Raw genomic sequence first — 10,548 nt, forward strand, 5'->3', positions numbered from 1 at the left:
AATATAAAAACTTTAATTATAACATAATAATATAATTATTTTTTATTAATAACAAGAAATATTTCATATTTGTCCATGTTTGTTAGATTGTTTGTTTAGAATGTTCATGAACAAATTTAATGTTTGCTTGTTCAATAAATTGTTTACGAGATATGTTCACGAACATAGCTCGTTTAAAGCTCGATAAGCACTAAACAAACGAACATGAACCAAACATGAACACCCTTAAATTAAACGAACCAAACATGAACACAAATAATAAAGCTCGAATCAAACACGAACCAAACATGAACAAGCTAATGTTAAACAAACACAAACATGAACACTCACATACTCGGCTCGGCTCGGTTCGTTTGCAGCCCTACTCAAAATAAAAAAAATTGCGTTAAGTCAAAATAAATATTAAAAGTGATTTTTTTGTATAATATCTTAATAATATGTTAAAGAATGACATGTTAACTTCCCATTGAATTATACAGTAACAAATTAGCATACATATAAAATAAAAAATTGCACAAGACGTAATTGCGTGAAATAAAATTGAAATCAAAATATTACAAGAGTAAAATTGTATTAAATATAAAATGACATAAAAATATCATATAATATCAAGTTCAACTCCAAATTCCTTCTTTCTCAGTTCCATATTTATCCACATTTAATTCCCAAAAAAATGAAATAGTTGACAAAACATATAAATCATTTGTATTGTCATCACTGAGGGGAGTTTTATTTGAGTCATCATCATAAAAAATTGATATCTCCTCTGTCTCATCCTATGGAATTCAATGCCTCCTAATTTATTTCTTCTTTATTTAATTCAATCATTTTCCTTTTTCATAAATATTTTTTATCAGCATAAGATGAGATTAATACTCTTAAAGTTTTGGAGGAGGTGGTGGTGGTGTGCGGGTTTCAAGTGATCCCTGGTGGGGCAGCTACGATGATGGAGAAAACGGAGGGTTGGAGGTTAAGACATTTGAGAAAAAGTTGCTGGAGCTTGGGGGTGCATTAAAGCATTAAAGCGTGATTTGTTCGGTACTTTAGTTTAGGATTTAAGTAAGTTTTAATAAAAATATATATAAATAGGGTGCAGCGTAAGCCTCACTGAGGGTAGGTGTGCCTCAAGGCGGGCCTCAGCCAAGCTGAGGCGCAAGCATCATAAAAGAAGTTTGAGGTGTAAGCCTCGATGCATTTTTCACTAGAATTGTACTAAGGCGGGCCTCATATTATGCAATTTTAAACAATGGGTACGAGCTCCATGCTTAAAACCCATCATACTCTCTTGCTCCCTCTCTCTCTCTCTCTCTCTCTCTCTCTCTCTCTTTGTTTCTCTGTTTTTGTTGATGTTCTCTAATCTCTATATTATTGAGGTCTAGGGTCTATCAAAATTTTCTTTTTAAATTGCACAAGGGTGCTGAAGTAGAAGAGGGAAAGGAGGGGTGTTTTATTTTAAGAGAGAAGGAAGAAGGTTGCCATTGCGGATGGCTTGAGTGAAGAAAATGTCTTCATGCATTATTTTTAAAAGCTAGTTTTATTTTATTATGTTGGATCAATTTATAATATGATATCATTATTTTATTCACTATGCTCTTCGAAGGTAATTTTTGCTCATCTTTATTTAGTCTATTATTTTTAATTAAGATCTTATTATTTTTGTATAATGCATCTCATTCAAAATCTTCACAATTTCTTGTGCAAAATGTTCTTGAAGTTTTTTATTCAAATTTAAGATTTTTTTTAGCATCAAAGGAGATTTTCTTGTTCTTTTTCAATAATAAATGTGCGTCATGTGTTGTACTTTATGGTAGGGGCGGTGATGCCACTCTAAATTTTGGGAACATTTGTGACAGCACAATGCTATTTTGTGGCCAGGTATGCAGATTTCTTATAGTCCTTTTTTATTTATCTCAACTTTGCTCTAAATTTAATTTTACAGTCTTTTCTTTTCCTTTGTAGTGTTGTAGAATGTTTCATGTTGGTTGTCTAAGGCTTCATGGAATATGCGATATCAAGGTAAAACCATTTGTCATTATAACTAAACTAAATTTCTGTTTAAAGCTATACAACATCTGTAAGAAATTTCCAGCATTGATATTGGACAGGCAAGGCCTAGCCCACCAGACACTTGGTTATGTGGCGATAAATGCATTAAAATTCGTGCTGACCTGCTGAATTTTGTCCAAGATGGACCCATTTCAATCCCTGAATCACTTTTGACTTCAATGCATAGTTCTGTAGGAAGCGCTGTACATACGCATACTCAAATTGATGTTCATTGGCAACTCCTGAGTGGCAGATTTCACGGTGATAAAAGTAAATTATTACTTCAACAGGCCATGAAAATTTTCCAAGTAAGCTATATCAACCATCATGCTTACAACTCTTATGGGTTACACATATTGTGAGGCCTCAAGTATCCTAGGAGCAATATTTTGGGAAGAAAGGCGCTCATATGTTGTGTTTTTTAATCATTGTATTACTTGTTTTTTATGTGCTTATTGCTATATATTTTTTCACTTTTCTGTGTTTAACTGCTAATATAATTAATCTTTTGATAAGTTGAACCGTTGAAATTCTTTCCTGGTAGTTAAACGTTTATTTCGAAGCATGGCAGGTTATGGGTATGCATATACCTTTTTGATTTTTTTCTTTATATTTCGTGGAGGTCATCAATGTTGATTGTTGGGTTATGGGATACCACATTGCAAACTCTTCGAAATCAACCAACACAATATAAATGCAGCGGATATCAAACTAAACACATTCTAACTGCACACATAGTATGATGGAAAGATGCAATGCTAGATGCGTGAGTATTGCAACCGTAAGCACAACTCGAAAAATTTAACACAATAGTTTTTAACACACATGAATCACCTTATACTTATGAATATGATAGGAAATACTTGATTTCAAGTATTTCCTACTCACTTTTACAGCAACTCTCAAGACAAACTGCTGTCCACAGCCGGAAAACAGCCCAAAACTGAGGAAAGACAGAGAAAAACTGCAGGAAAATTGGAGAAAAGACTTGTATTTTACTAGTAGATGCAAGGAAAATAATAAAGATACAAGGATCCTCTATTCGAGAGGATCGCACTCTCCCAATCTCTAGAATTCGATCTAGAGCCCTAGCCACCAAAGAAGAACAAGAAAAACTCTCACACAATATGACATAACCCTAATCTCTCATTTTCTCCCTACTTAATGCATACAATTCAAAAAATAACATAAAAGGACCTAATTGCCCTTGCTTCCACTCTTTTTGGCTCCAAGAAACAATTTCAAAAACAAGTGGACCCCACCCAAATTTCTCCTCATTGTTCCGCCGGCTTCCCCTCAGGTTCCGCCCGCTTCCGTCGCCTGTAGAAGAACCGAGCCGGCCCAATGGATTGGGCTGGCTGGACCGGTCCATAGGGGACCGGTCTAACAGAATATGAGCAATATGATTTAAATGCAAGGAAATAAAGAGAACACAAACGGATATAACATATTTTGACACCAACCGCCTGCAACTAAATCTCAAGCACCTCTCCTTTTTGAAATTTACTTTCCTCCATCATGACATTGGCAGAGAATTCTTAGAGCTCCCTTCTTTTCTGCACAATCAACTGGTGGGACACCCTCATATTCTTTAAGGTTAGGATAATCCTCTCTTCAGTTTTTGTTTGCTAAGATGCCCATTCCCTAGTTCTTGGCAAAAAAAAGTACTAACAAAATCTCCCTAGGTTTTGGCAGGCTATAACAAGCAATAATGGATAAAAAACTCACTCAATCTTATTCAAAGATCACTAAAAATAAAGTAGTAAGGATTTAAAGAGAAGAGGTTAGAATACTAATTGCTGAAGGAAGACTTTTCATGGACACAAGGAAGCTCTTCTAAATGATCTCTAATAGAAGCTCATTTCTTCGCTTAAATTTGCTTTAAACATACTAAAATTATTTCATATAGTTATATGTCAAAATGGTTTTCCAATAAGTGAATAAAAAGTCCTCTTGCCCAGTTCCTCAAATATCTGAGCTAATACTTATATTGGTCACAAGCCTTATGTAGTTGTATGATGGTGATCATATTGGCTTGTATGCTCTGATTCTAAAATTTAATTGAACCATTCTTGACAAATGCTATTTAATGTATATAAAATATAATTAGGCTTTAAAGCATATTATATATAATTTATATGTTCAGGCTACACACTAACATGCTAACGGAGAACCTGTGTGAGAAAGCCCACTGGAATGAAATAAAGCTTACATATCAGGGTTGCTATTATTTCTGTCTGTTGACTAACAAAAAGATTTTTTTTTTTTGAATGCATGAAAAGCAACTGCCTCCGTCGGCCCCCCATCGCCTTTCGACTTTGTTCTTTGGCTCCCCATCGCCGTTTGACTTCGCTCTTCGACTCCTTCGTTACCGTTCGAATCCGCTCCTTCGGCTCCCTCCTTGCCGTTCGACTTCGTTTGCTTTGCAAACAAAACAATGACTTTCTCACTACGAAATTGAATTTCCGAATGAGAGAGCTTGCGTTTGGGTAGATTGGGTGATTTTGACAAGGAGTTTGGTGAGGAAGTGTGGGTAGATTGTTGGCCTATAGGCATAGAGGGGTGTGTAGGTTTGTTTGAATGAGTGGAAATGATTTTTGCCATTGTGAGGAAGGATGTGCAAGAAATTCTTGAAATTTGGATTCATGGCACCGAGCTAAATCAATTGCATCTAAAAGAATAATGGGTTTGGCTAATAAGATCTCTCTATGTAATTCTTGTTTGAGACTAGAAATAAAATTGATAATGGCAGAATTGGAAAGATCATGAATTTAAAATTCATGATTTTCAATGGATGGTTGGTTTTCAAGAACGTATGCTTACTGAGTTAATTTAGATAAATTGCCATGTAAATATTCATTGGAAGATATGCCAAAACGTTGTTGTAATGATATCATGAATTTAAACCTATGAGTTTAGCCTTTCATGCAAATCCATTGATACCACGTAGCCGTTGATCCTTCAAGATGTAATAAATCAATTCTTATGCAGTGGTAATCTGGCATATTATGAAAATCAAAATATTCTTTTGCTTAAAGGGTCCTAGTTTCCACATCAAATCCATTAAAGCGAGGAAATTTGATTTTTATATTTTTAAGAAAATGTAAACTTGCATTGGGCGGCGAGTATTAAGAAGATAAAAATTGGGAAGCAGATTCCAAAATCTCGGTGGACGGCATAGGTTCTTGATGGGAAGGTGGACGATGCACACACAGTTGAGACGCTTGTCCACTGAGTACATAAATGCTTGAAATTGTTGTACTATTGAACCAATGGAAGCAAATTGAGCATTTGCTTGTTGTAGCGATTTTGAATCTCCGAAAGACTGATTAGTGGTTTCCGTGGTACGTAATGCTTCAGCCAAGTCTGATTTTTTTATCTTGAAAGAAGAATTATGGAACTTGGTTGGTAGAAAGAAGAGTTTTTTGAAAAGTGAAGGAAAAAAAATTCTGTTCTTGAAAGAAAGGAAAACAATATGGAAAAAATAGATTTGAAGAATTCGATCCCAAGGGAATCCTGGGTTGAATAATTTTCTTGCTGTCCAAGATAGATGGGTGTTCTGTCTAGGCTTGGCTGATTAAAAACAACCGAAGAGGAATGAATGATCTAGTGGGCAACAGCAGCCAGACTTTCTTCTTGCTACAACAGTGTCAGGCGACTTGCTTCTTGCGGTAGGTGGGTTTGCTGCTTGCTGAATGGTACGCTGAGTGAAGTGAGGGAGTGCTTCTTGTGGCAGGTGTTCGCTTCATGTTGCTTGCAGTCAGGTACTGGAAGGCGGCTGAGTGGGTGATCTAATTGGGTGAGCTGGTGGAGGATGGGGCAGCAATTGTTGCTGTGGTTTCGAAGGCCCTGCAGCTACAAGGAAGAAGAAGTGTCTGGAGTCTGGACTGCAGGTTAATGAGGCGAGCAAACAACTTCTTGCGACTAATGGCTGTTCTTGGATGGTGGACAGTAGATGTGATATGTTCTTGGATGGTGGACATCAGTAACTGATGGCTGGAATGATGAGTGCAGGAGAGGGGGCGACTCAATGAGAGCACCAATTTGATATGCTTCTTGATTGAATCAAGAAGGATAGGCTACCTTTTAGTAGGTGGAGACTCTTAGAGAAAGAAGAGAAAAAGAGGAAGAATTTCATTTCCAATACTTCAATTACAGCAAGATGGTTTATTTATGGGCTTGTACAAGTGAAAAAAAGAGCATCAATTGTCTAAAATAATGATAAACTAGTTTATAAAATGCCCCCGATGTTATAGATTTCTTTCTAATAAAACCAAGAGTTGGTTCAGTCCTTAGATCGTTATCTAGACTAGTTGTATGCTATAAACTTTTAATTATTGTCTTGAGCTTGTTCTTTTGATTTGTTGATCGAATATTCTCATTGTTTTTGTATTGTACTTGCATCCAAAGAAATGTATTGGTGCTTAACAGTGAGTCGAGCTCGTTTACACCCTTAGAAATAGAAGAAAATGGGATATAATATATATATATATATATATATATATATATATATAAGCCTATTAAGTACTTAATTTCATTGAAATCAAAGTCCTTTGTTCATTGCAAGCTGGCTCGAACTCGGCTCGATGCAGTGTAATTGAGCCGAGAGCTCGTATGTTAAAAGAGCTCTAGCTTAAACTCGAGCTCGTATATTAAAAGAGCTCTAGCTTAAACTTGAGCTCGTTTGTTAAACGAGCTTGATGAGACATGACTCGCAAGTTCACAAGCCAGTATAAATAAATTAAATATTTAAAAATATTTTTTTCTTGATCTAATAAACATTTAAAAATATTATTTAAATTTGAAATATTTAATGATAGCTTTTTAAAAACAAATGTACTTATTAAAATGATCAGTACAAATTATAGAATTTTATAAAAATATTATTTTTGAATTTTAGGATGCATGAAAAATGGGATATATTATTTTAGATATATTTAGAGAGTTTTTACTTTTTTAAAAAAATATTTGATATTGCAGTGTGGGTAAATTCTATGATGATTAAATGGCACTATACTATGAAAATTTAAAACTTATTCCTATGTAATTATGGCCTCCAATTTATTAAATGGTGATGCATCTTGTGGTCATTGATTTTATTGCTTCTTTCTATTTTCATCATATTCAACTTGATTATAAAGGAGCTGAGCTAGAGCACGGTTTATAGTTTCCGAAGGAACTTGGGCATAGCTCTTGCTCGACTCAATCTATAATTGAGTTGAACAACATTCCAGTTCACTCGCTCATGTTTGACTAATTTGCACCATTGTGTATCTATGTTCGACTTACTTATACCCTTTTGTATCTTGATTGTACTGAGTTTCTTTTACTGCATTGTAAGGGAAGCATTATTTAGTTTCAAAATCATAGATGCCTAATTGTAGAGGTTACTTTATATTATTGGATGTTGTTGAACCTTCAGAGTTTTTACCCCCTCCGATTCAATCATATTGTACAATGAAAATTGCTATTTTCTATTAGCCAAGTGGGTATTAAATATCATAGATGCCTATCTGTCAATTTTGGCTACAAATCATAATTATAAATATTTGTTCTTTAGGAATATAATTATAGATTCCCTCTGAGGCTAGATTTAATTTAGAAAATCACTCAATTATTATTTTTTATAATGCTTATTCTTTTATATGTAATAGGAGTACTCTCCAGTTGGGGAATTATTAGGTCCGGTGAGGAACCCATGCGCTTTTCATGTATTTTTGCAAAAGGACAGCTAATATGCGATTTTAATTGCATATTAGCTACTTTTTTGTTGAGTATTTGCAAAAATACATCAAAAGCGTAGCATAAGGGCAACAAATATCTCACTCATTGTGTATTTGGTGCCCTTTTGCTGCGCTTTTCAAATACTCAGTAAAAGAGCAGCAAAAGTGCAGCTAATATGCACAGTAAAAGCGCATATTAGCTATCCTTTTGAAAAAATACATCAAAAGTGCATGAAAAGCGCAGGATTCCGAACGCAAAATTAGGTCCAGTGATCTGTCCTATTAATAGAGGGCGAGGGCAAGCATTTTGTGCAATAAAATATTTGTCATTATCATCTTAATTAAACAATTTAGAGATTGAACTTTGAATGTTCTCCTTGAATGGCTTAGTGTAGATTGCAAATGCTGTGTGATTTCTTGTGCTTTAGCTTCTTAACTTTTTTTATTGTAGTAGGATTCTTTTACTTAAGTGTGGTTGAAAGTATTATTTATTTCAAATTCATGCAACGCTCTAATTTTAGAGATTTTTCTTTTTTTAAAAGTTCTTTAACCTGGAGTTCTTTTTTCCTCTTTTTCAATTAACTTCTTAAGCAATTTAGAAATTCAATATTTTTGATGCTCTCCTTAAATGATAACCTATAATTTGCAGATTTTGGGTAATTACTTGTGCTTTAGCTTTTTTGCAATCTAACTTATTTACAGGAGGCATTTGGTGCTGTCTATAAAGGATATCGTGATGTGTTATCCACCATGGTCAATGGGTATTTTTCTAGCTTCCTTTTTCTGTGCACATTTTCGTTTGGTAAATCTATTTTTAATTCTGTGCTGTACTAAGTATATAATTTATTTTTTCAGTGAGAAGGGTGTAGCTGAATTCTTTGGAGGAATGTTTTGTGCTGTCGTAGCTGTAAAGTAATGCTCATCTATGTTAAATTTTCTTTGAAAACAAAAAAATTTAAATTAGGATATCCTGATGCAATTTTCATCAAGATATAATTTTCATAGATATAACACATGCTCAAAGTTAGAAGACATCTAAACATAAAGAAAGAACAACACCATTGATTAATTTGTCTTGATAAAAAATTTAAATGACTTCTTAACTTTTAGTATGTCTCATAATTATGAATATTTTATCTTATAATATTGATACAAATTGCATCAGGATAATATCTTGATATCGTTGTTTCCGTATCTTTTGTATCTCTTATTTATATTTGACAAACATTTCATACCTTCTTATGAATGGTAGCTCTGAATCTCCATCTTTATAAACAGTGTTGAATGAGATTTTGCTTGAGTCAACTTTGGTTAAAATTTTTCTCATTGAGATGTTGAATGCAGATCCAAAATTGTGTCAGTTGCCCTGCTTCGGGTGTTTGGTAATCACGTTGCAGAACTTCCTCTTGCTGCAACAACCAATGATAGGCGAGGACAGGTGAGCCTTTTTGCTGATAAGCATAATATTAATTTCGTCTAAAAGTATATGCCAACATAGCTTGCTTGTATATTATGCGTTAACAAGTGAGAAGCTGCAAGAGAGGAGGTGGTGGTAGGGGTGAGTCTATGTTGCACTGATACACCTATTTATGAAGGTGTGCTGTATCCGATACACCGATACGCCTCCGATACTCCACCGATACGTGTCGGATACGCCAAAGCCGTATCCAATTAAAATACTATTTAATTTCAAAAGGACACGCGTATCCGATACGCGTGTCCGTTGAAAAACAAAAAGAAATCTGGGAAAAAAAGACGTGTCGTATTTACTTCCGCGGTTGCGAGCAAGATTCTCTCATTTCCGAGATGGATTTGAGTCTCTCGATGATATGAAAATATTAAAAATTATTAATCTTTCACTTGATGAGCCTGAATTAGAAGCTATGATATTTATTGAAGATGATATAGAAGTTCAAAGACAAACCAATAAAGAAGATAATTATATCATTCCTTCTATTGAATAGTTGAAACTTCATGTGCTAGATAATTTAAGTTTATGCATTTGTTGTTGTACTAGACATTTAATACTTACTTATATTTTGATATTATAAGCTACAATGCTACAAATGATGTTGTTGCCATTTTTTTTTGTAATTTCAAATATTATGTTTTGATTGCTTTCTTAATTTTTATGTATGATTTATAAATTATAATGACGTGTCCGCGCCGTACCCGTATCCTGTATTTTTAAGAATTGACGTGTCCCGTATCCGTATCGTATCGTATCCGCGTCGTCGTATCCGTATCGGTGCAACATAGGGGTGAGTAGAGAGAGGTCAAAGGGTTATGTTAATTTTTCTATTTAGCTGGAATATCCTTTGTTTTTTTCTGTGCTTGTGCATTTTTTCTGACTCTCGACTCTTCTCAAATACAGAATTGTAAAGAAATTTGAGGTTTGTGGTTCTTTTGTCTTTATTATCTTCATTTGCTTATTATGAGAGGATAATTTGATCAGAATATTCTACTCAAAATTTGATTATGATGGGTTTTAAAAGATATAAATTTACTTTGAGATATGTGTGATGTGTAATCAATGAACTTTTGAGTTAAAAAAAAAGAATAAACTGTTGAGTTGCACTCATCTCAAGAAAAAATTTGATTCGTTTTGAGATGGGTGAAATATATGGCAGCCAATCAACTCTTGTATTACATTGATCTCAAAGCAAGTTCCATGTAATTAAAATTTATCTCAGCCAAATTTTAGTCAGATATCCTCCAATTATACCTTGCTACCTCTTTTTTTGTTGGAAAACAAGCTTGTTTAAAGGACTTTTTTTTT

At 34.2% G+C, this 10,548-nt stretch overlaps 1 protein-coding gene across 4 annotated transcripts in view; it reads left to right on the top strand.

The window, feature by feature from the left end:
* LOC110093937 overlaps window positions 1–10,548 on the top strand; it is a 65,780-nt gene that overhangs the window by 43,318 nt on the left and 11,914 nt on the right. For all 4 annotated transcript variants that reach the window (XM_028692199.1, XM_020818999.2, XM_020818998.2 and 1 more), the window contains exons 20-25: window positions 1,812–1,875; window positions 1,960–2,016; window positions 2,106–2,354; window positions 8,472–8,530; window positions 8,625–8,681; window positions 9,114–9,207. In XM_028692199.1, coding sequence (XP_028548032.1) covers window positions 1,812–1,875; window positions 1,960–2,016; window positions 2,106–2,354; window positions 8,472–8,530; window positions 8,625–8,681; window positions 9,114–9,207 — 580 coding nt within the window. The remainder of the gene's footprint in view (window positions 1–1,811; window positions 1,876–1,959; window positions 2,017–2,105; window positions 2,355–8,471; window positions 8,531–8,624; window positions 8,682–9,113; window positions 9,208–10,548) is intronic.

Source organism: Dendrobium catenatum, unplaced genomic scaffold (assembly GCF_001605985.2).
Source record: "Dendrobium catenatum unplaced genomic scaffold, ASM160598v2 fragScaff_scaffold_156, whole genome shotgun sequence".
NCBI lineage: Eukaryota > Viridiplantae > Streptophyta > Magnoliopsida > Asparagales > Orchidaceae > Dendrobium > Dendrobium catenatum.